This window comes from Candoia aspera, chromosome 9, assembly GCF_035149785.1.
Source record: "Candoia aspera isolate rCanAsp1 chromosome 9, rCanAsp1.hap2, whole genome shotgun sequence".
NCBI classification, from domain to species: domain Eukaryota; kingdom Metazoa; phylum Chordata; class Lepidosauria; order Squamata; family Boidae; genus Candoia; species Candoia aspera.
The window spans coordinates 2,689,312-2,715,159 of NC_086161.1; the positions used below are offsets into that span (position 1 = coordinate 2,689,312).

Sequence of the window (25,848 nt, forward strand, 5' to 3'; positions counted from 1 at the left end):
GACTGTCAGGCCCATGGAAGAATTCAGAAGTTCTGACCCTCCCCAGCAGGGCCTGGCTCTCCCTGCAGAGACCAGCTAGGCTGCCACCCACTTTGCCATTCGTTATTCTGAGGGACCCTGCCCCTTCCATCTTTTTCTACCAAGCAGTAGCCTCTGAGTTATAAAGGCCAACTCTAAACAGTTCCCTGCTATCTCCAAAAACTGGCACATCTGGACGCAGCAGTCTCCTAACACAGGAGTTCCCAACTTTTTTGGCACGAGGGACTGGTTTCGTGGAAGACAATTTTTCCACCGACCGGGGGGTGGGGGGATGGTTTCAGGATGATTCAAGCACTTCCTCTTTTTCCCGACCTTTTATTCTTTTTTCTTCACGCCGTTTGGAGATAGTAGCCAATGGGCTTGCTTTCTCTGAGAGGAGGCAGAGCTCAGGGGGTGATGCAAGCGATGGGGAGCAGCTGTAAATACTCAGGCTGTAAATTCGCTCGCTCGCCCACCGCTCACCTCCTGCTGAGCGGCCGGTTCCTGACAGGCCATGGACCGGTACCGGTCTGCGGCCCTGGGGTTTGGGGACCTCTGTCCTAACAGGAGCCCAAGAAGCGTCTTCCATCTCTGGGGGCCCTCACCTTCAGGTCCTGGTTCTCCTCCAGGCTCTGATCCAGCCGGCTCCGGATTATGACCTGAAGACCAAGCAGAGCGGTTATCTCCCAGTGCCTTCCCAGCCCCCACCTCAGGAAGGACGGTCAGGAGAAAAGGCTCCGGGCTCACCAGCTGCTCTTCCGGACAGGCCTCCTCTTCGCAGAGGACCAGCGACCTTTCTTGCTCATCCTCAGGCAATGACCCGTTGAGCAACAGCGCCTGGCAGAACAGGAAGGGCAAAGAGCAAGCAGCTTAGCCAGACACCCCCGTGGAAGCGCCTCCGAGAGAAATCCGACCTCCTCCAGAAGACCCAGAGGCATAAAAGTGAACTCGATCTTCTGAAGCACTTTCAAAATCGAAACCGAGTGAGGAAAGCCACAGACCGACAAAGCCGGGGCAAGCAAGGACCTTCTGACTTCATGTCTGAGAATCATCCAGGAGGGAACGATCCTCATCATAAATGGATACCCTCCCAAGGGAGGAAGAGGGCACAGGGGAGGGTGGTCCAGCCAGGGACTTCTGTGATGGTAAGTGCAACCAACTAAAAACTGGGTAATAATTAACCTGGTGGTCCAAAGTGATAAATATGGAAATAGTGAAGCTTCACAGCAGATGACATGCTTTTCATGCTCACTCCAGGATCTATAGGAAACCCACACGATTGTTCAAGAGATGTCTATAAATCTGTTTCAAAAGCCTACATGCAGTTCCTAAAGCATCATGCGTTTGCTGGCGGGAGGACGAAGGCCAGGGCCTTCACCCAGATGGTGTGTGCGCTCTTCGGGTGGCCTAGGGAGCAATTTCAGGTGGCAGAATGCCCACGTCTTCCTTAGCATTAGGGAGACTTCCAGGGGTATATCCAAGACCAGTGTTTCTCAACCTCAACAATTTTTAGCTGTGTGGACTTCCAACTCCGAAGGGCACAGAGTGCATGCGAGTGAAGAAAGTGGGGGAGACCAACCGGAGCAACTTGCGACCTTCCCTGCCCGCTTCCCCACTGACTTTGCTTGTGGGACGCCGGCAGGGAAAGTTGCCGGCGTCCCACATGTCCCAAATCATGTGACTTCCGGATGCTTCAACAGGTCGTTAAGTGCAAGCTGGTTGCCAAGCGCCTGGATTTTGTTCACATGACCAGGGGGGCACTGCAATGGCCAGAACTTTGAGGACCAATCATAAGTCCCTTTGTTCACCGCAGTCATAACTTTGAATGGTCGCTGAATGATTGGTTGTTAACTTGAGGACTACCTGTACTCTAGAGACAAGAAAAGGGAGGCCAGAAGGAGACACTGAAAAGCAACAGGCTGCCTTGATTTTACAGACTGAACCAACGTCGACTTGCATACCAAAGAACAAAAATGCAAACTTCCGTCCCTTGGCCAGTCCAACGCGGCCGATCACCCCAAAGGCCACCCTCTGGAGTCTCTGGACTGTAGCCCAGGGAGAGGCGATGCTGGCAGTGTGCCACACGGGCAGACCCATTTGTATCCTCCATTGCCGAGATGGCACAATGTTTCCCAGTGGGAAATCCAACAAAGGACGGCAGTCTGTCAAGATGGTCAAAGGGCCGTGCTGAGCCCTGGAACGGCCCTCAAACCCTCGCTGGTCTTGAAGGTGTGACGGGGAAGCTGGTTTCCTGCTCACCCTGCTCCATGCTGCCCTGCACATCAACATGTACCATTCAAAGCCAGCAGAGACTGTCCAGATTGTGTGGAGCCTCTGCTACAAGAAGGGGCAGAGCACGTGTGCTCCAGAGGAAGCAACGCAGGGCCGTTCTGCCAGGGAGGTACCAAAGAGGGCCCAACAGGCTCTACAGGTAGTCCTCAACTTACAACCATTCGTTTAGCGACCATTCAAAGTTATGCCACTGAAAAAAATGAGTTACAGCCGGTACTCGCATTTACGACCATCACAGCGTCTCTGCAGTCATGTGATCAAAATGCAGGCACTTGGCAACTGGCATGTATTTACAACGGTTGCAGCATCCTGGGGTCACATGATTGCCATTTGTGCCCTTCCCAGCCAGCTTCTGACAAGCAAAGTCAATGGGGGAAGCCAGATTTGCTTAACAATTGCAGCAAAAAAGGTCATAAAATCAGGCATGACTCACTTAACAACCACCTCACTTAGTGACAGAAGTTCTGTGGTCGTAAGTCAAGGACTACCTGTATTTTTTCAGGCTCCTTTAAAACCCAACGAGCAACCATTTGAATTCCAGGGCACTCATCAGCTACTGACTGGACAAGGGTTTCACCTTGTATATTCTGCAGGTCCTTTAGTTCATCGCTTTTACTGTTGTTGCTGCTGATGCTCTTTTTTAGCAGAACAACATGGAAGCGGTACCCATTTGGCATGCAAGTCCAAGCTTCTTCAGCAAGAGGGCAGTCCTGGCGTAAAGACATTGTTTCCTCTCTAAAGAGCATAGTCCACCCCACAGAGTAGAACCAGTCATTATTTGTGCCGGATGTAGAGGAAGGGAGTTGGGAAACTGTCCCGCGCATCTCACAGTACAAGGAAGCACACAGGTCCTCCATCCAGCATGCAGGTCAGCATCCCTTTGGGAGTGTTTATTTTGCAGCTGGTGAGTGGGTGTGCAAGAGGGAGAGAAAGAGACTCAGCATCAATGTTCAAAGAGCCACAAGCCCATCAGTTCTCTCCAAATCATCTCCATCTTTCTAGAACTACCTATTTCTGGGATGAGTACAAGTCCCTTTTAAAAATGGCCCACAGTGTGTCATCCTACCAGGCTCTGAATCCCACTGGGGGCCAACTTATGGGAGGGAGGGAGGGATACCTGCAATCCGGAAATCATCTTTTTGGCTTCTTCCATTTCTTTCTCTAAGTGATCCTGCTGCTCCAGGAGGTGATCCTCCCAGGAAGTCTCCAGACTTGGGGCAGGACACTTTGGCGACCATTCGGTGGGCAACCGAGAGCCATTTTCTTCTGCAAGGGACACAACACGTCTGTGGTCTAACTCCGGAAAAGCACGGCTCCAGGTCTCTGGGGAGCGGAGGAAGAACAGAGCGGGGAGAGAGAGAGAGAGAAGTAGACCACGGATTTGTGCCTCAGTCCTGACATACCTTTATTCTCATTTATATTCATTTTACAGTCCACCACCTTCGTTCCTCTGTCATATCTGATTTACATATCCCAATCTCTTTCCTCCATCCCTTGTTTTCCCCTTAAGATGCAAGGAGGCTACAGTTGTGACATAGCATTAGTAAAATGTATTGTATTAGTAAGATGTAAGTAAGTAAACTGGCTATCTACACAATGCACAGATGATTACAGGTATTACTCACTTAACAACCATTCATTTAGTGATGATTCAGATTTACGACGGTGCTGAAAACCCAACTTACAACCAGTCCCCACACACAGAACCATTACAGCATCTCTGCACTCATGTGATCATGATTTGTGCGCTTGGCAACTGGTTCGCATTTATGACCGTTGCTGTCTCCCATGGTCACGTGATCGCCATTTTCGACCTTCCCGGCTGGCTTCTGACAAGCAAAATCAATGGGGAACTGCATGATTCACTTAAGTGACCATGTGGTTTGCTTAATGCCTGTGGTGATTCACTTAACGACCACCACAAAAAAGGTTGTAAGATCGGGTCGGGTTCACTTAATGACCACTTCACCCAGCAACCAAAATTCTGGTCCCCGTTGTGGTCATTAAGCGAGGACTACCTGTAAACATTTGGCTTGATCCCCAGCTGGGCTGGGGAATTCTGAGCATTGAAGTCCATACATCCTACAATAGCTACAGTTGAGAAACACTGGTCTACACCATTCTTCCTCAGAGATCGTGGGATCAGGAGAAACTGCTCAATTCCCATCAATGCCAAAAACCAGACGGGGTGTGGTGAAGATGCACACCTCTGCGCATCTCGTGAAGTGAGTTCACAAAAGCTTCTGCCTTTGAACGACATGGATTGAGTCAGAACAGGGACTAAGCCGGCCCTTCCCCTACAAAAATCAGCCAGTGCCAAGTGAAAATTAGGTTATTTCCAAAGGACAACATCAGGGAAACCGAAAGTCTTGCAAGCATCCACAGTGGATGTTAATTTTGTTCCTAACAAGGAAAGAGACATTTCTTTAAATCGACGGCATGCTCCATCCACAGTCGAGGATTGCAAGGTTGGGAAAGCATTGTGGGTTCCCCAAAGTGTCAACCAGCCTAACCTGGCTTGGCTTTATCACCTGACAAAAGACACGGCCGTAAGTTATTAAGCGTATCTTTAAGCAGAAACCACCCCCTGAATGTTCTTTTTCCTGTTCTGGTGGGACACATCTGCTCCACAGCAGGCATCTCCGCCGGTTGGAGACCAAAGAGACGCCTTCAGATCCAGTTCCAATAAATGCTCACGCTGCTGACATTATCTGTGTTCAAAAGCAGGCGGCCAAATCAAGGGGGAACCACTTTTAAAGTAGGCTAAGCATTTTCAGTTGGCTTCCCCTTCTTCAGCTAGTCAACATTCTTATCCAAACCATGGAAGAGCACCAGAATAAATGACAGAAAAGCCATCACAAGGGACTAATTTGTTGACGAGGGTTTATATGGTTTTTATATGGGTTTTTTTTAACAGTTCTTTAAACCGTTGTTAGCCACACAGAGTCACATATTTGAGACGGGCGGCCATATAAATTGAAATAATAAATACATGAATAAAGTTAACCCCCGAATTTCTAGTTAGGACGATCCTCTCCCCCACCTGCTCTTGTTCCTGCTTTTTCCTCTCCATCTTCTTCCTCACGACCAATGTCAAATCCTGCCTTCTCCTCGGAAGGTGTAGTGCAGGACTCACTCTTTGCACTATTGATAGGGCTGGGGGAGGTGAGGCTGGGGGGGAGGGGGGACACAAAAAAAGGGGGTTACTGGGCTTTTTTCCTCCATGCGTACCAATTCCACTTGAATATATCACTTGCCTGCACCTGAAATCACAGCATCATGCAAAAAAAGCTCAGTATTTATTTATTTATTTATTTATCAATCTATCAATCTATCAATCAATCAATCAAATTTATCACTGCCCAACTCCCACAAGGGACTCTGGGCGGTTTACAGTAAAACATAAATAAAAGAAATATAAAACTATAAAATACTGTAATACATAATAAAATAAATACGATAAAAACCACAGTGGCTGAAAGTTCTCTGTGGTTCGCAAGCAGAGCAGGGTCCTTCTAAGAGACTAACCATCCCCAGGAATGGCTACTCTCTCTCCCGCCCCAGGCATGACGACACAACCAGGTCTTTAGTTGTGTCCTAAAGTCCAGGAGGGAGGGAGCCAATCTCACTTCTGGGGGAAGGATGTTTCAAAGGGCAGGGGCTGTTTCCGAGAAAGGCCACCTCCTGGACCCTGCCAGATGGAATTCTCGTCCAGACGGGGTCCACAGCATGCCCTCTCTGCATGACCGGGTGGGACGGGCTGATGTGATGGGGAGGAGACGGTCCCTTAGGTAACCTGGCCCCATGCCATGTAGGGCTTTAAAGGTCATAACCAACACCTTGAATTGGACCCGGAAGCAAACTGGCACCCAATGCAGCTTGCGGAGCAAAGGGGTGACGTGTGCTGATCTTGGGAAACCCAGGATTGCCCACGCGGCTGCATTCTGCACCAGCTGTAGCTTCCGGATACTCTTCAAGGGAGAGTAGGGACAGTTAGGACGAAGACCACCCTCCAGGTTCATCCAATACAGGCAGGAAAATTCACCCTGGGACCCCTCTTTGTCCCAGGAGGCGGCAGTCCTCAAGTGACCTTGGATGGGGTCCCCAAAGGCTCAGCACTCAGGCCTGGCGAGGACTGGAATGGAAGACCATGAGGAAGACACAAGGGTGCAGGCTAGGCTGGGTGTGAGTGTGTGTGTGTGTGTCACATGAAACACCCAGGCAGAAGGAAACAGTGAACAGCTGCCAAGCGAATAATATAATAAAAACATAAATATTAAAAATATCCCCAGGAGTCCGAGCCAGGCTCACGGGAATCTTTTCCTTTTAAGCTCCTTCCCTTAATCATGGGTCAAGGCAGCCTGAAGTTCATGGCTTGGGAGCTGGGGAGGAAACCCAGGAGGGCTTCCCAAAAGGACCGTCTTCCAGGAGGCCCCTCTCCCATTCTGTCCCCTTCCATGGTGCTCAGACCTGTCAGTCAAGCCCCTACTCCCCAAGCCTACACTTTGCTGGATTAGGAACGCCACTTCTGCCCCTATCTCTCCTTCTCCTTGAACTTTAGCCTTAAAAGAGAGAGAGAGAGATGACAGTATTTCCAGGGGTTCACTCCCGAGGAGCAATCCACCCTGAACCTCTCTTCCCACCCTAGGATTCTTTGCGCACACATCTCCCAGACAACAGCGAAAGGCATCTGGAATGCACTGACCCATTTAATGCGTCCCCAAAGGATGTCTCCTTGCAAGTGTCAGCAAGAGTTAATGTACCGTTTTCCCCGACAGAGAAACAAAGGTGCCCCAAACAAAGGAAAAAGGGGAGAAGACGGGATTAACAAAACGAGAGAGACCAGAAACAAACGCTAGAAGATACTTTCCCAGCTCACTTTCCTAGCCTCCCCAAGAGTGTGAGTTGGCTCCCACGGCTGAGCTCCGGAGGGGCGTGAGTGGGTGTGTGTTGTGTGTGGGCCTCCTAGTGCACACACATGCTAGAACAATATGCAAAGCATCTCGCCCATTTGGGGGGAGGAGGATGGCCAGCGATTAGGATGTCCCATTCGAAATGAAAAGGCGACGTGTTTTCCAGGGCTCGGATTCCATAATTCAGAAAACCATCTCACGCAGCTTTCTCCGTTACCGCTGACCTGCCTCCGATGGTCTGCACCCAGTTTCCCACACTAGCAGCACAGCTGTCTATATACCAAGCCCCAAAGGCCAGAGGCCAGACCAAGTTCTTGCGCTCTGCACATCAACCCCGGAAACCCCCCTCCTTTGGACTATGCTGCAGGCTGGTAAACACAACGGGAGCCGGGAAGCTGAAGTCGCAGCAGTCCCCTCCGTCTGACGGATCCTCAGAAAGCAGAGCTGACACCCAGGTAAACGGGGCCTTCTCGCAGGGGAGCAGGATATGCTTTGCACGTGAGTTTCCAGGAAACAGGACAGGTTTATCCCGAGGCTCTGAGATGCAAGCATCTTGAGGTTTTACATCTCTCCTGCAGCAATGCCATGGCAATAGTACTCTAGTCTAGAGGAGAGAGATTTTTAAAAGGATGCAAAAGACCACCAGTCCCCACCCCGCCCCCCAGTTTCGCATTAACAAGGAAAGCAACGTGGCCCAGTACGTAAGCTTCACCTCTGCACAGGAGTCTGCCTTCTGCTGAAGCCACAGCCATGCTGAGGGGTCAGCCATCTCCAGCAAGGGGAAACACCGCAAAGGGATACGGGGTGCAGCCGATGAACAGGAGTCCTCAACAGGCAGGATGGAAGACCTCTGGGCCCACTCACCCACAGAAATCCCACTTCTCCTCCATTTAGACCAAAGTAGGGTTTATGTGCAGATACCTTGAGAGAATTCCCAATGATGCTTCAACGCACAGCCACAACGAGACTACAGAAACGCCCTGCAGGTGCCACCTCATGGCACCCCAGATCCCAAGACCAACCTGGCTCCACGGCACTTTTGCCCGGGGCACCACTGACCACTGGCCTCCCCAAAGCCATCACACCTGAAGCTCAAACCCTTGCACACTTCCATCGCCGCTCAACCAAACGGTTAGCAGGAGGGAACGCCCGGGTCCTCGCATCAGTGCCCCAGGGGGGAGTGGGGGAACAAGAAGCTTTTGCAATTGATCTCTTGGGGGGAAAAAAGAAAAGAATTCATCATCCAGTGCTAAAACTGCATAGAAAGCAGGAAATGAAACCAATTTCAGCACCATTTATGGCATAAGGAACAGCCTGCTTAATTCCTTGGAGGGTAGCTCGGTTCCTGAATTTTAAAAATGGCCCAGAAAAGCAACTAAGGGAGGACCACCAAGCCCCCTCGCCAATTTTCACAAGTGACCTGCTCCCCCAGCCACCCGCTCACCCCTGCTGCCTGTTCTCCCCCCAACCTTAAAACAGCAGCACCAAAGGGTGGGGGTGCTCACCATTTCACCGGCTTCCCTCCCATGTTCCCGCTTTGGCTCTGGCCCAGAGCCCGTCTCCCGGCAAGCCTCAGTCTTCACATGCCACATCCCTCCACCAAAACGGCCTTTCTGCACCAGGGACGTCAGCTGGGGCCAACCTGGTGGAGCCACGCTTGCCAGGTAGACCTCTCCACGGGAACCGAGACGTGGCGGGCTGAAGAATGCTGCGGTCCCACTTCTTCAGAAGGAGCGGACTGGAAATCGATGCGCCCCCCGCCGGCGGTGGCGTGCCAGGGAGAGAGAGACCCAAAACGGGGCTGCTGCGATTTTAGCTCCGCCGGGATGTTGTTTGCTTGGCACTGTTGCGTTGTGGGTCTGATGCATGCCCAAATTCGGCTTGGCAGCCAGAGAGCGGTCTCCTTCCCAGCCTGTCCTCAGCCGCCACTCGGAAGAGCCCAAATCAAGAGGCAGAACCCCTGGATCGAGCGTGGGCGGCAATTAGCCAGCCGTGGGGGGGGGGCGCAGCACCCGCAGGAGCGTGTGTGTGTGCTGCTTCAAGCTTCGCTCTCGGCAGCTCCCCTCCCTGCTGTCACTGGGACTGTGCAAGGCAGCGGCGCTTTCCCGGAGATGTCTAAGTCCAGGGTGGGAAGAGGGATGGCTGACGGGAGGGGGCGAGGGAGGGGAGGAAGGAGCTGCATGGGAAGAGCGGCAGGATTTGGCCAGGGCTCCCGTGAGTCACCACGTCTGCTGCCTCCCCTTCCTTGCAATGTTAATACCGAGAAAACACTGAGGCATCCCTGTGGAGGAACGGGATGGGGAGATATGCACTCAGTGCGCCGCCGTGTTCTTGAGGTGCGAAGGCCCGGCTCCACATCCACCTCCCCGTCCGGGGCGTGGGTGGGTAGAGGATCAAAGCCCCTGCAGCGATGCAAAACAGACGGAGCACTTATCCATTTCAGACACGCCCTTTCCAGCCACTTTCCAGCCACTCAGTTGCCAGAATTGGGCTATTTTTCTTCTGGGGGAGGAGAAAGACACGTCCATTTGGGAACCAGGAAATGCGGGCAGCCTCTTTCTGCACAGACAGGCAGACCTGTTGTATTACAAGCATCTATCCACATCGAACGCAAATGTGAGGTCATTTGAAAAGCTGGCGTATGGATGCAAAGCGGCAGGGGGGTGGGTTCTGGAATGGATCTCCCCCCCCCCCAGCTTCCCCTTCCATTAGTCCTTGCTGCGGAGCTGCACCCAAGGTTTCTTCAACCCCAGCTGGCTCAGCATCCCAGTGAGATGCCCGCCCACGTTTTACGGCTGGGTAAAGCAAGGCTCTGGGCTGGAGAGAAATGGAATAAGCTGCGTCTGGCACCTATGCTCCGTTCCTCATTCACCACTGGCAACGGCCACCACTGGTAATTCCTAAGACGCACACCCCCGCCCTCCAAAAAAGAGATACGGCTGGGCCAGACCAAGAGAAATGCCACTGCCCGTCAAGGCTAAAGGAGGCCTGGGACATCCGAGCAAAAAGAAAGACAGCCTTAAGAAATCTTAATCTTGCCATCCAAATGATTTTTATGATGATTGATATTGTGAGCTGACGGCTGCCCACATCTCTACCGGCCAAGAGAGTTGGCTGAGCCTTTAAAAAAAGATCACTGGGGGTAGGGGGGAGTGCAAGACCACAACTTTGGGAAAAGAGACATCCCAAGTGCCTTTCCCAACTCTTCAACTTTCTTCTCGGGGGGGTGGGGGGGAGGAAGACATGTCCTCTTTAACTCAGTGTTTTTCAACCTTGGCCGCTTGAAGATAGGTGGACTTTAACTCCCAGAATTCCCCAGCCAGCCTTTCTGGGAGTTGAAGTCCGCCCCTCTTCAAGCAGCCAAGGTTGAAAAACGCTGCTTTAACTGACTTAAATTCCTGAACTGTGGAATAGCTACAACAAAAGAATCAAGGGAAGGTAGTGGTGAAGATGTTGGCCTAGAACTGGGAAGACCAAGGCTCAAATTCCCTCTTGTTCCCTGGATGATGTTGGGCCAATTATTCTTGCTACCTCAAAGAGTTGGAGTAGAAAAAAAGAAAAAAATGGATGAGGGAAAGCCATCTGGGTTGCTTTAAGTTCCTGGAGAAAAGGCGAATTACAAATCTAACAAAGAAATACATAAATTGCAGGTTTAATAGATGCTGCATAGGAGCCTGAAGCGCAGAGGCAGATTGACCCTGGACATGGAAAGCTGGGAACAATGGATTACAGGGGACGCATCGTGCTTAGGAGCTCTTCCAGGCCACCTTGAGATTTACACTGAGCTCATAAAGCCGTCCTTGTGGGACTCCTCATCCACAGCCCCCAAACACACAATCAAGGCAAGCGTTCAACAGCGCACAAACGGTGAACCACGTTACGCAGGGGATTTAGAAATGTGGTTCATGTTACCTTCTGGGAAAAACAGAAACACACCAAAACAGCTCGGGGGAGACAGGGGGAACCCACTAATGCCTTTGCAACGGACCCAAGACCATAGATACGCTACGTTGCTAGCTACTGGGATGCTCACTCGCTGCTTACCAAGGCTTGGGCAGGGTTTAGGGCAGGAAAGGAGGAGGCGAAGAGTTGCCAATTAGAACAGCAGAGGGAACGGTGGGGGGCAAACTGTAATTATCCAACCTGGATTGGAGCCAGGGCTCTGGACCACTCCCTTTAATTCCCGTGAAATGCACCATGCCATTTTTAATGAGCTCCTGTGCGCAGAACACTCTCTCTGTCTCCTCGGAAGGGTCTGCCTGTCAGCACAGCCTCTCTTTAGCCCAGGGGTCCTAAACCAAAGGCTGGGGAAAAACACAAGCATTTTGGCAAAGCATTCCCTCACCCCTGGCTGGAAGGCATCTTCCAGGGCTTACGTAGTAACCCACATGCCCTATTTCCAGCCTCTCCACGAGCTGAGAAGCTGATATTGTCGGGTTGTGCGAGAGATGTCCTTGTTTGGCAGAGGTGTGAATCCACTCAATCTCCTGGAAGATTTTAAAGGATACCTGTTTTAAAAGTGCACTCCATTTACAAATCCATCACCTCACCCTCTTTTTCTTTTTTAATCCGTTCAATCGTGTCCCATTCTCGGAGACTGCCCAGACAAGTCCCTGCAGTTTTCTTGGCAAGGTTTTTTGGAAGTGCTTTGCCATTGCCTCCTTCCTAGGGCAGAGAGGGAGCGACTGGCCCAAGGTCACCCGGCAGCTTTGTGCCCAAGGCAGGATTAGAACTCACTGTCTCCCAGTTTCTAGCCTGATGCCTTAACCACAACACCAAACTGGCTCTGCCTTTTGCTTTTGGCATAAGGCAAAGTCTCAAATCATTTCTTCTTCTGTTGCCACTAGGAAGATGGCCAGACCTGAGTAGACCCACCTCTACTCTCCCAGCCAGCAGGCCGCGTCCTGCTCTTTAAAACAGCTTAAAGAAACACTGATGTATGCCGATGGTGTTAAAATGATCCAACCGGCTTTTACAACATTATTTGGTACATTTCTTTAACAACATTAATTGGCACATGATCTTTCAGGATCCGTAGCAAGGTCTGAGCATTCCAAATGAAGGGAAAAAGCAGGAATCTCAACGTCTCCAGCAAACACAACGCAGTGCGGAGAAGGCTGCGACTGGATTGCTTTCAGAATACTTAGCCTGTGCCGCACCCATGCACAAGCTCAGCTCTCTGTAACTGGCTCTCATGCAGGTCAGATGTGCCGCTGGTCCATGAGAGTTGCGTAACAGCCGTGGCAACAGACCTACCAACCGTCGACAGAAGCAAGACCTTGTTTTTCCTGTCCAAAAGCACACCGAATGTCCTCCGGCCCCTTGGCCGGGCCTTCGTAGCCAAGAGCCACAATTACAGCCCAAGGCCACATCCTGCAATCTCCTGTGCCAGGGGTCTCTCTCTCCCTCCCACATCCCTGGTGCAACCCGCAATTACCATCCCAGTTCCACTGAATCCACAGCCACAAAGCAAGACCATTCCTACGCTGAGGCAGATTTGATTCACTGGCCCCAAGTCCCAATATCCCAAGGCAACAGGCCTGCTTACAAAGCCTGCGGGGAACTCTAATTTTTCTATCACGCAGGGACAATGAGCACTTTGGGGAAATTGAATGGATCTGAGCATTTAGGGGCCTAGGAAGGGCAAATTCACGTTAGATGGAGATCAAGGTGTGCTACAGTCTGAAGTAAGGCTGCAGATGAGGAGGATGTCACAGCAGTGTGAAGAGGGGCTTAAGCCCAGATGCTCTCTGTAAGAACAGCAAAAACTTTTTCTTCCTTTTTATCAAATTGGGTTAGTTAGAAAACATGCTACCAGCTCCCTCCTGATTTTTTTCCCTGCCTCATGTTTCCCAGAGCAAAACAAGTCACTTGTAGATGATCTTCTAAAAACCTGCCGGTGAATTATATGCCCCCCCCAAAAAAGGAATCCACACATAATGGAAACCCAAGACTGGCATATAGCAAAAAGTGCAGAAAGACGAACATAGCATGCAAATTGGCAAACCGATTCATGCATAACAATCTGGGTTCAGAAGATACGATTGAATAAGGGTTTCAACCAGGGTTTAAAAGCAATGGGCACCCCGACAAAGCAGCAGAGATGAGTGCCGGCAGCCGGGAATAATGAGGACCCCAATCAAGGTCAAGCGTTTCTCCACATTCTGGCACAGAAGCCAAAATGGCTGAATTCTAACTAACAGGATCACAGGATCTCCCACTTTAAAATTTATATTTATACTTCAGATTTATTCGCCACCCATCTCACTCAAGGAACGGCCATTTCAACAGTGTCCTTCTTTGAGGCTTCCAACGATTTCTAGAACAATTTAAGGAAACAAAGGGCACGAAGACACCAAAGGAGGGACTGTGTGAGACTCAAAGCTAAGGGGAACAAGGCAAGGCGTAACAGAGCCCTCCCAATGTGACTTGTGGAAAGACGTGCCTCTTCTGTTTCAGTAAACAAGTGACCTTTGTCAAACTCGTATTTATACATTTGTAAGAAAGGGAAACGCAGGAGCAGAGGTTCTAAAGATGCACGGTGGCGACTCCGTCTCAAGAGTCTGCCGCTCGCAGTGTGCTCACAAGCAGCCTTGCTTTTTCTCAAAAATTAGCTCGGGGGCCCGGGGGTGACAGAGGAGCGAGCAAAGGAGGAACGCATCTTTTACCTGGAGGAAGGGGACTCCGAAGGGCCACTCTGCTGTCCCTCGTACTGCTGGACGAGTGCCCGAACGCTCCAGTGCGGTCGCTCAATCCCTTCGTCCAGGCTGCTGTTCCTAAAGAGGAAGATCGCACCATGAGTAGGCACAAGAAGAGTCAAAATGGTAGATAAAGATAAGATTCTTTCCTTTGCGTCGGGTGGCTGGTTTCAAAAGGGGACTTTTAAAAACTTACTCACAGCTCCTCTGCAGTTAAACTATCTATGGACCAAACTTAGCAAATCCTTCAGGATTGTGCTGCCGATCATTATTATTGGCTTCTTTCTGTTAACTTAGGAATTCTCCCCTCTGCTCAGGCCCGCAACTGGGGGGGGGGGAAGCGGGGCATGTGCCCCAGGCACCGCGCTGGGGGTGGGCCAAAATGGGCGCAGAATCCATGTTTGCCCCGGGTGACACAGACCCTAGCTGCAGGCCTGCCTCTGCTATTTGAGGTGAATTCCCTCTCCTGCACAGGACTGTCTCCCGCACCGTCTAAAACAGGAGCTCTACAGGAGAGCCAGTCTGGTCTAGTGGTGAAGGTGCCAAGCTGGAAACCAGGAGACTGAGAGTTCTAGTCCCGCCTTGGGCACGAGAGCCGGCTGGGTGACCTTGGGCCAGTCCCTCTCAGCCCAACTCACCTCACAGAGTGGTTGTTGTGGGGAAAATAGGAGGGGGAAGGAGTACTAGGTATTTTCACTGCCTTATTTATAAAAAAATATAGTAAAGTCAGGATAAAACTATCTAAAAAAAAGTACTTATAATCACCTCAACTTATGATCACAACAGGGACTGGAATTTCCATTGTAAGTCATTGTGGTTGTAAGTCGAGTCACCACGTGACCAGACCGAATTTCATGACCATTTTTACGGTGATCATTAAGCGAATCACAGGTTGTTAAGTAAATCAGGTGTTTTTTGCTGGCAAATGGCTATAGAAATCAAATAAATAAATAAATGACAAAAAAGTCACAAAACATGATCACGTAACCATGGGACGCTGCAACCAGTTGCAAATGCAAGCCAGTTGCCAAGCGCCTGAAATGTGATCATGCGGGAAGTGATGTGAAATTCTGCAACGCTCAGAAGTGCTTTACAGGCCTTAAAGCACCCATTCTGAGGCCGTCATAACTTCGGACCATCGTTAAACGAACAGTCATAAGTTGAGGACTACCTCTATCTGAGGAACCTTGCTCTCCAGATGCTATGCATCATAGAGGAAGCCAAAAACCCAAGCTTACCAATCAAGCCATCGATTCCTGTCTTCAAATATAATAAATATCAGTGAAACCCCACCAGGAGAGCCAACTGTTCGCCGCAGTCCCAAACAGATCACGTACCTTTGACGGTGCTGGAAGACATCACGACCCAGTCTGGAGACATCCTGGCGCACATCTGCCAGGGCAGCCACCGCATCTTGGGCGACAGCCATGGCCGAGCGAGGCCTGTGACGGGCCGACGACATTCCAGTTCCCCCAGAGTTCTTTTCTACAGTGCTTGACGAAGCGATTTTGCTGGAGCCAGGCTTAAAATGAGCAGCTAAAGCAAGGATCAGCCTCATGATGCATTTCAGGTTCCCATCAACGATGTCTAGAAAATGCAACCATACCAGAATGGCAGTTACCTGGCCAGGGGAAGGAATTTGAAGCTGTCCTTCAACAACTGAGGGGCAGCGTGGAGGCATCACAATGTTTCCCCCTCCAAACGATGAAGCCAAGCTGGGATCCCTTCTCACCCACTCTTTAATTCTTTAGGGCAAATCATGCTGTGTATTGATGCCCATCCATGCTTCCTTCTCCCTGGGCGTCCATCCAGTCAAGCAGAACCGTCTGCAAAATTGGTCCCGTATTGTCAGGACACAGTAAAGTCGGATCAAAGACTGCTTTGGAGGGGTGCGGGGAATGAGGGAGCTGGTGTTTTTAGGTCAGCCCCATGCGCTTTGCAACCTCTTTGCCCCCTATCAATGTTCGGTGAGCACAACCGAAGGAAGCGCTTGAAACGAAACTAATGGCCTTCTACCTGCAGGGAAGACTTTTAACCACATGGCCTCAGGCCCTCTCAATGGCTGCCAGGTGTTTATGGGACATTGTTCTCAGGCAACTGGGACGCAGTTGGATGCAAGGGGAAACCTGTTTATTTTAAGCATCTATTTGTCCATTCATAGAAACTGTTGGGGTCGGCCCTGAGCAAAGCCACCTGCTTTTCCATTTCTGTTGCACCCAAGACTGCAGAGCAAGTTCCAGGCCCTACTCTCCACCTGCCTCCTCCTGTTGCGCTTCAAAGCTGGGAGAAATATTCACTTTGCTTCACATCTGGTAGAAGAGCAGGGAGACTATGCACCGGTACATCTACTGAGGACCTTCCAGGGAGGGGGCCACACCCCTGGGCTCCCGCAATGCTATGGGACTTCTGCAACCCATCTGCCCGTGAGCTCATTAGCTTTCAGCTCAGTGGCAGCACAGGGGGAAAGGGCCACAGGGCAAATTACAGCATTAAAGTCTGAGCCACCCCCACCCCCCCAGGATGATGCTCCTCTCCTGCCTCCTCAGCGCTCCCTGCTGAAGCCAAGACACTCCAGGTCAGTGTTTCTCAACCTTGGCAATTTTAAGATGTGTGGATGTCAACTCCCAGAATTTTGGGAGTTGAAGTCCACACATCTTAAAATAGCCAAGGTTGAGAAACACTGCTCTGGGCCCACTATGTTAATTTAAACCTCGAAAGTACAAATTAAGAGGCCATGATGGCTTTTCCATCACTTTGCCGGGCTTCAGCCAAGCCTTTTTCCCCGCTCACCATGAAAGCAAATGCAGCCTGTGTGCGTGTGTGTGCGTGTGTGTGCGTAGGACAATAGCAAGGCACTGGGAAAATGTTTGGAGAGAAGGGAGGGGTGGCTGTTTGAACAGTGACCTAAGAAACTCCCAGCCACAAAATGGAGTGCAGCACAACATCCAGCCGTCTTTTTTCTCTTGCACAGGCTTAATACGGCGTTCCCCAATCATCTGGATAAGCCCCCAACGAATAGGGTTATGGAGAAATCCTCCAGGAGCTGAGCCCCACTCACTGTGGCACAGCACAACGTCCCTTGTTGTCTGATACACACGAGAGCTCTGACACCAACATTCTTGCACACCACCTCCCTGAGCAGAATGAAAAATGCATTCGAGGGACCACTGGTCCCCCGTGATGCTCATGAGATGTCCAGCTGATGCTCCAAAGCTGCAAGGCAGCACTCGTCTGCCCCTGGAAGAAGCAGGAAGTCACGCCCTTCCTGACTTCACCGACACCATCGTGCCTCCCTTCCTAGAACACAGCCGAAGGCAGCCAGAACGTCAGGTCTGGAAACCCAAACAGTCCTCGTAAATCATGAGAAGGCCGCGGGCACGGCGGAAAAGCACATGGCTTGGCCTTTTGTCTCTCCCTGGCACCCACATTCCACTCTCCTCATCAAGAGAAGCCCAAGGACAAGATGTGGACTGAAGCATCCAGGCCCTTCAAGGACACCAGCTTACCTTTAGCCGACGTCTGGTGCATGCGGATCCTTTTCGACGCCACGAACTGTAGGACTTTTTCCACGTTCTCCTTCATGGCCTGCGGGTTGCTGGGCATGACCTCCACGCCATTCAGTTTCTCTCCAGCTGCGAAGGAGAAGCAGCAAAATTTTATGGCAACATTTACCTGTAAATTTGGAGTTTGGCAGGGGGATGATGGTCAGCCTTGGCAACCCCTTGGCCTAAGATGCCACTGTGAATATAAAATATATTTTGTTCTCCTCTTGGAGCATCAAAAATCTAGTACAGTGTTTCTCAAACTTGGCAACTCTAAGATGTGTGAACTCCCAGAATTCCCTAGCCAGCATGCTGGCTGGGGAATTCTGGGAGTTGAAGTCCACACATTTTGGAGTTGCTACATGGCTCTAAGCAATGCTGTTCAGAGAAGGGCCACCTCTCTTGGTCTTAAGACTCTGCCAAAAAGTGGGGCCCTGAGTCATTTAGGGGTTTAAAGATAACTGGTATCCTGACCTGAAACAGAAGTGAGCAGAGACCCACTATAGCTCCTTAAGTATTGTTTCAAATGCAGTTACTTATCTGAAGCATTTTCAGCCACGGTTCATCACAAATTGCTCACAGTGAGAATCACAAAGGTCAGGTTTATAATCTAAAAAACATTAATGCATCAGGAGTGGGGAGGAAGGTGCTCCAGCTGGGTAAACTGGTCAGGGTTTCAGCAGAAATTGAGACACCCAAATCATTTTCAAGTGGCATCCCCCCCCACATTAAGAGAGAGAGAGGGAGAGAGAGGATAGATGGATGGATGGATGGATGGAGATATTTTATCCGTTCAGTCGTGTCCGATTCTTGGAGACTGCTGGACAAATCCCTGTAGTTTTCTTGGATCTCTCTCTCTCTCTCTATCCATCTCCATCTCTATCTCTTCAGAATAAAGTTTCATCAGTCAAGGCCACCATCCCCAGCCTGTTGCTACTGAGAAACACAGACTTCAACTCCTCCAATTCTTAGCCAGCCTGCGAGTTAGAAAATAAACTAAACAATCTTTAAATAGCATGGCCCATGCACCTTGTTTACTCTAACTGCTTGTGAAGCCAACACCCCGGTCCTTCTCCCACAATCCCATTCTGTCCCAAGGAAGGACATTTTCTGGCTTAAGAGAAGAGAGGGAAATCTTCTTTTCCTTAAAACTCCTACAGCCCTGTACCCTTTCCAGCTATTCATCTTGGTGAGGAAAAGTTTTTCATTTCCTTCTCTGCTGGCTTCTGGTTTTGAGTCAACCATTAAAGGCATTTTAGTATCCAAAAACTCACAGTCAATTAAGCAAGAATGACTTCCATATATTATTTATATTTATATTTATATACAGTATATATGGCAAACACCAATACTTAGAATATGGTTTCTCAAGTTTATGTTAATTAATAATGTAAATCACTTGGAGCACAAAGAAGAAGGAGAAGTCAGAAATTAAATACTTATACTATTTTAGTAGGTTTCTTTTTCTTCTTCTTTTTAATATTTATAAATAATAATATAGCGAAGATTGTGGTACAAAGCTCAAAGATTTACACTTTTTCTCCTCATCACAAAAAAAACGTACTTTGTCTGGTATGGTTTATCTTTTATTAATGTTCTGCTGAGTGTGACTTGTATAACTTCAGTGATTTTCTTTGTCCACTTAGCGATATGAGCTCTTCTGAAACTATATCTTTGTTCTAAATAAATAAATACGTGATTTTTAAAAAACCTTCACCATTCAGATTGAAAGAGAGGAAGAAGGACAGGAAGGTTGCATCAAAGTGGGATCTTGCTAGGCCAAATAATATTGGCAAAATGGACCCCTGCCTGAGCCACTCTTAGCACTCCAAGCTTGATCGGCACAAGAAAATGCCAACGTCCAACAACCTAAGGGAAGCAGCAGGAAGATGCAGTCCTGAGCAATATCCTTAGGGCTGGACCACATCTGAGTGAAATGTCACCACCAAAGATGGATGGGAGGTGAACGGGTTATGCGTACGCTTCTCCCCTGCACAGTTTCTCTGTTCCACCCCCTCGACCCAGACTTAAACCAGGCGGGGGCAGTTGAAAACCACCAGAATATCCTTGCAACGATGCTACTCACCTACAACCTCAATGAGAGAAGCGAGGACCACGCCGTCTCGGAGGTCCCGTCTCAAATCCTGCACCGGTTTAACTGCTGGCTTCTTCCTGAGCTGTGAATTCACCCAGGCGACATAGGACTGCAACTGTTGCTGGGAAAAGGGAATACCAGGTAGCCCCCAGTTTAAGAACGAGTTCCGTTTCCAAGGTCTGTCCTTAAGTTGAATCTGAATGTAAGCTGGAACGTTATTGCATAATACTGTGTAAGTGGTATTGTGTATTCAACTCGAATTTGGCTTCCATAGGCTCTATTCCTAACTATGGGTCATCCGTAAACTGAGCGTTCTGCAAGGCCGCCTTGACTTTACCAAATGTGGCGTAAGCGCTGGTCTGATGGCAAAAATACAGGAACCGCACGCAGGGCAGCGCATGCATGGCGTTCTGAGCAGGCAGGGGAGCAAAGTGGCGAGGAATGGGTGGCGTGCTCTGTCTCCTTGCAATAGCTTGCGGCTAATGACCTGCAGTAGGCACTGCGCAAGAGGACTCTAAGGAAGCCCTGCTCTTTACAGCAAGCGGAGAAATTTAAAAACATCCAGTCCAAAACACCCTATCCATGCTGACGCGTTATCCTTCCAATCCATTTTCGCTTGCACGCCATGAGCACATCTGAAACCCAGTTGTATCCTGAGCAAGCTGACACTGTTCTGCACATCCCAGGATCTCCACCTCAAGACTACTTTGCACGTCGATGTAGCACTTGGGGGCAGCATCCCCCCAACTTGGAGCCAGCAGCCGCGCACCGATACACACGCCCACGGGAAATTTAACTTCAGTCGTAATATGATGCAGCTTAGTCCCAGCCCCATTCAGAAAACCGCTCCCCAGCCATCGGGGTCTGCTGGAGAGCAGAGGATCAGGAGCTCAGAGGTGGCAAACCGATGCAAAGCACTGCAATGCAGAAAGCCCAGAAACTGGAGAATTGGCACCTCACGGAAGACGACAATGCAGTGCGGTATTGTAATATCCCACGTGACGGAAGGAAGGGGAGAGTACCTGTGAAGCTACGCCACAGCCCCTCTGACTCGGCATCAACCAGCAGTTGAATCCATGTTAAAGCAACATCAGTGGTTCATAAGTTAATCTGGGGCTAAGTTCAAGAGGTCAGTGTTAGTTTTTACAGCTTTTTAAAAGCCAGGTTTTGGATGGAGCCTTTGGATGGAGCGTCCACTGGAAGGGTGTGGCCACCCAGGAGGTTGCCTTTAACTTCTATAACCCAGTGTTTCTCAACCTTGGCAACTTTAAGATGTGTGGACTTCAACTCCCAGAATTCCCCAGCCAGCACACATCTTAAAGTTGCTAAGGTTGAGAAACTCTGCAAGTAGTCCTCACTTAACAACCACAACTGGGATGAGAAATTCGGTTGCTAAGTGAAGCGGTCATTAAGCGACTCCAACCTGATTTTACGACCTTTTTTGCTGCAGTCAGTAAGCAAATCACTGCAGTCATTAAGCGAATCACGTGGTTCCCCATTGACTTTACTTGCCAGAAGCTGGCCAGGAAGGTAAAAAATGGCAATCATGTGACCATAAGATGCTGCAACGGTCATAAATGTGAACCGGTTGCCAAGCACCCAAATTGTGATCACATGACTGCAAGGATGCCACAACAGCCGTAAGTGTGAAGACCTGTCACAAGTCATTTTTCAGCACCAGCATAAGTCCGAATCATCGCTAAACAAATGGTCTTTCAGTGAGGACCACCTGTATAAGCAGTACCCAGACTCTGATGCTGATGTATTTCAGGGATGTTAAGAATTTGCCTTTTTAGAGTTGGCCTTCCCCAACCATTAACTCTCCTCAACACTTGTTTCTTCTGATGTTTTTTAATTCTGGTTTTGATTAGATTTTTACGCTACTTCAAGGTTCTTTGCAGTGACAACTGGCATTATGGATTAATCCAGTGTTTTTCAAACTTGGCATGTTTAAGATGTGTGGACTTCAACTCCCAGAATTCCCCAGCCCAGCTTCAATTCTGGGAGTTGAAGTCCAGACGTCTTAAACTTGCCAAGTTTAAAAGACACCGAGTTCAACAAATAAATAAATAGGCAAGCCAACACAAGGCTACTCTGTGAAATCAATAGGACACATTTTACACTAAATGACTCTTTCTGACTTATTTTTAAATAAACACCATTTGTACTGTGTTCCTCTTCCTGCTGACTTTAGTAATCTCTAAACAAAACGCTCAGACCCCGAACCACTGATTTTAAAATTCATTTGCACTGTGGAAAAGTAAATCCATATATTTATTAAAATACTTTTCGTTTTCTATTAAGCCAAGAAATACACCACAAATCCATCTTTTTTAAAAAGTCCCCTCTCCCTTATTTCTACAGCTTTCCTCCTTTAAAGAGACTCCACCACTGAACAATGACGCTCGTCTCATAAAGTTGAGGCAGGTTTTAATTAATAAACTCACTCTGCTTCAGAGAATAAGATTTCCTGCAGCACTTGGCGGTTTATTATGGGTGCAGAAAACTCAGCACTTAACAGTATTTTTGCCAGACTGTATGGAGATTTTAAACTCCTACAATTTAAAAAGGGGGGGAACAGTTATCTGTCATTGGTGACAGCTGGGAGATTAACAAGCGACAGAAATAAGACATTAAAGTTTAATGGTGAAAAAATAGCAGAGTGGTGTTAAATGTGCAGAAAGCAGAAAAGCACATGATACTGGGGAAACCACCAGATTTCTGAGATGCAAAAAGGAACAGAATTTAGGGCAATTGCCTTTTTATTTATAACTTCTCCTGCACATCTCAAATTGTGAGTGTGTTAACATAGCGGAAAGAATGCTTCCATATACTCCCTGGAGCAGAATAAAAGGCTGGCTGGATCTTTATTGAAAATAAATGTATCTTGCATTCTGTAAGCACTGATGCTCTCTTGCCATCCTGTTTCTCCCACTCCGAGCAATGAAGAAGAAATGGCACATCCCATCATTTTCCCATACCCGGGGCTTGGTTGGATTTTACCAAGCTCCTTAAGATGTCATTGCTCAGGTCTCGCAAAAAAACGAAGAGAGAGAGAGAGGGAAAAAAATATTGCAATTCATTTTTTGGTAATAATGGCCATGCCCCTGTATATACATATGCATAACTGCAGATTTCTGCCTTTTGTCTAAGAGCTTTAATTAATGTGATAGTCCTGTCTGCCGGCAAATCAGGTCAAATTTGCAAGCTTTTCATCTTAACGTTTGCATGTGAATGTAAACCTCTTCCATGCATTTTTAATGAATTCGTTTAAGTTGCTTACTTCCTTGACATTTTTAATTACAGATTTCTTTTGTATATTAAACCATGACCAGATGTTCCATTCTGGTTTGGCTCAGCACAGAAATCACAGGAAACCGAAAAGGATAAAAGGGAAGAGGGATGCCCATAATGGGGATAATTAATGAAGATAAAGAACATTATATGATTCGGAGACCTCTGCAGACAACGGAAGGCAAAATCATGTCAGTTTCTGTCTGGGCTGGATCTCATCATCTCTCTCCCCCTGGGGAAGATTTCTCTGCAGAAACTAATTTGTAGCTTCCGTTACTGAAGTCTAAAACTTTACCTGTTGTTCTTTTTACGGTGGGGGATATGAATCCCCCAGAAGGCCTTTCTTGCACAGCTGGTTTTTAGGATCTTGCAATACCTTTAGGCCAATATTTTAATTCTTCACTGTTGTCTTATGGGAAATCCACCAACAAGTAGATCCGAATGCTATTCTTTTAAGTATTCTAGCTTTTTTTTTATCTTCGTAGTGGACATCACACCAATTCTTTCTAGATGCACGAGGCCGGTCATAAGTTCAGTATGCACACCGCTAACCTAAGCAGGTACAACGCAATGGGGAAACAGCATCTCAAGAAAAATGGTGCAGAGGAAGGACAAGGATTTGTAGCCTACTGGACCTACTGCCAGCCTTTCTTTTCATGTTGGACTTTTCCACCTTAGCTTTGGACATCTTAGTCTGTCTGGTAGACTCATATTCATCCAACCTTCATGGATATCAAGCAACCATAGGTATGACCTTACTGAGGACTAGAATCCTCATATCAGGCTCATCTCACAATCAATTGGTCCACTCGCTTACTGTTCTGTCTAGCATGAATGAACGCTTGAAGCCCCTCTTTAAGAGGCTGATCAGTTCCCCTGCCTCTAAGGGGCTCATGTTCCCTGTTGCCTCCAGCAAAGCTCAGGGGTCTTCCCCACTTCCCCTGGTCAGCTCCTAGTTCTCAAAGGCTGAATCCATCACCTGCTGCCATTAAGCGTGCCGGACCCCCTGAGTAATGGTCCCCAGCAAATCTGGGGGAAGAGGTTGGTTCTGAATCTTCCCAGGATCAAAGACGAGAAACTCCTGATAAGGAGAGGACCACATCTGGAAATGGTACTGCAGGTGTAATAAATAAGAAAACCACTGAAAGGAATGTGGAAACTCCAAATGATAGCAAAAAGCAGGTTCCTGTAAATCTGAGATGCGTGCAGAAGCTTAGCAAATATTCCTGATTCCCAAACATTTAGCCTTAGGAACTAGAATTGCCAATGCTCATTAAAAGTGGTTACAGTTACCTGTACTTCACTGCCTGTATTTGGTTCTTTGATTTACTACAGGTAGTCCTTGCTTAACAACCATTCATTTAGTGACAGTTTGGACTTACGACCAGTCCTCACACTTACAGCTGTCACAGCATCCCTGCAGTCATGATTTGGGTGCTTGGCAACCAGTCCACATTCACGACCATCGCAGTGTCCCATGATCGCCATTTTCGACCTTCTGGGCCAGCTTCTGGCAAGCAAAATCAATGGGGAACCACATGATTCGCTCAACAACCACCGCAAAAAAGGTTGCAAAATCGGGTCAGCCAATTGTGGCCATTAAGCGAGGACTACCTGTATCTATTTCCTATATTCTTTTGAAAATATATAATTTTAAAACAATTGGTTATAGGTCTACCTATCCTAAAGAGAAAGAACGTTTCCTGGATGGTATCTGCTGTAAAAAAGCTCTCTGGAAGCATTCATGCTCCAAGACGTGCTCTCGTTCTTCTGCTCTGTGGCATAATAGCTGTGGGGAGAGCAGAAAGAATCCATCTGAGGTCCTCTCCCTCCATCAGTGATGCTTCTCACTTCCCAACCAGACCACCTTGCGCTCAGCAGCGCCTAGCAACAGGTTCTGGAAATTTAAAAATAGCTGGCACCTTTTCTCTCTGATTTTTAGCCTGTTTCCAAGGAGAGGCAGTCAGGGGCAGGTTTAACTAAGATTCCCCTGTCAAATTCAGCAATTAACGTCTCGACGTCGGTAAGGAATATTATGAATGGGGTTCTGGCACGCACTTCAGAAAACTGCACAGGTTCTGAAGCATGAGCCCTGTCAGAGCAGGTCTTCCAAATATTTCAGATATTTAACTCCGCAAAACATCTAGAAAGGCTCTGGTATTCTACGCCTGTCCGTCCCTGCCTGTTGAACGAAAGCTGAATTCTGCCTGCAAGGTATTTATTTATTTATTTAGATTTATTGGCTGCCCAACTCCAGCGGACTGAGAGATACAACCTTGGTTGTCAAACAAGCTGAAATGTCCCAAAGCAGGACAACTTCATTTGTTAAAAAGCCTCCCCTACTTGATAAATCTCATCTCATCAATCCCTTTCCATCCAGCCAGTTTTACAGATTCGGGGGGAGGACGAACTTTCAAAAGGAGAAGTCTAGTTTTGTTATCAACCAATTCATTCTCAGACTTCAAAACTATTTCCTTATTCCAAATATTGGACATGGCTGAAGAGGGTGCTTTTTTCAGAAATCTCAACCGATTCCATAATCTCTAAAAAAAAAAAAAGTAAAACAAAACAAAACAAAAAGGCCATTTCAGTGCGTATTCAACCCCGTGTTTGTCATCTAGGGCTTCTTTTTCCTTCAAGGAAAGGAAGTAATTTCTCCTCCCTTTTTCTGTGTATGTCCCAGTCACAAGATCATGAGAAATGCAATCAGCAGCTTCACAATTCACCCTTCACCTCTCAGACTGCTGGCTGCCCGCAATGGGAAGCTTCCATACGATCATTAGTTCTACCGTGTTCACGTCTCTTCCTTTCTCTAAAGTAGAACCCAGTCAAGTCCTCCCTTCACGCACATTCTAGCTCCCAACTCATGTACATGTATAAAAAAATCCTCAATCTATTTTGCACAACTCTGTGTATGCAAAAACTTGTTTTCTAATGGATGGCCAAGCATCTACATGGTATTGTGTGAACTTAAAAGTGCAAAACACTCAAAGCAG

General features: G+C 48.4%; 1 protein-coding gene across 9 annotated transcripts in view; it reads right to left on the bottom strand.

The window, feature by feature from the left end:
- The window catches only part of DIXDC1 (DIX domain containing 1), a 47,471-nt gene that overhangs the window by 8,850 nt on the left and 12,773 nt on the right, over positions 1 to 25,848 (bottom strand). For 4 of the 9 annotated variants that reach the window (XM_063310936.1, XM_063310935.1, XM_063310942.1 and 1 more), the window contains exons 2-9: positions 19,550 to 19,679; positions 17,428 to 17,553; positions 15,259 to 15,508; positions 13,892 to 13,999; positions 5,354 to 5,481; positions 3,428 to 3,633; positions 766 to 855; positions 624 to 677 (exon numbers count right to left, since the gene is read on the bottom strand). In XM_063310936.1, the coding sequence (XP_063167006.1) occupies positions 624 to 677; positions 766 to 855; positions 3,428 to 3,633; positions 5,354 to 5,481; positions 13,892 to 13,999; positions 15,259 to 15,508; positions 17,428 to 17,553; positions 19,550 to 19,679 (1,092 nt within the window). Of the gene's footprint in view, positions 1 to 623; positions 678 to 765; positions 856 to 3,427; positions 3,634 to 5,353; positions 5,482 to 8,728; positions 9,189 to 13,887; positions 14,000 to 15,258; positions 15,509 to 17,427; positions 17,554 to 19,549; positions 19,680 to 24,253; positions 24,369 to 25,848 lie in introns of those variants that run through there. The other 5 variants (XM_063310937.1, XM_063310940.1, XM_063310938.1 and 2 more) reach the window with 4 other exon arrangements.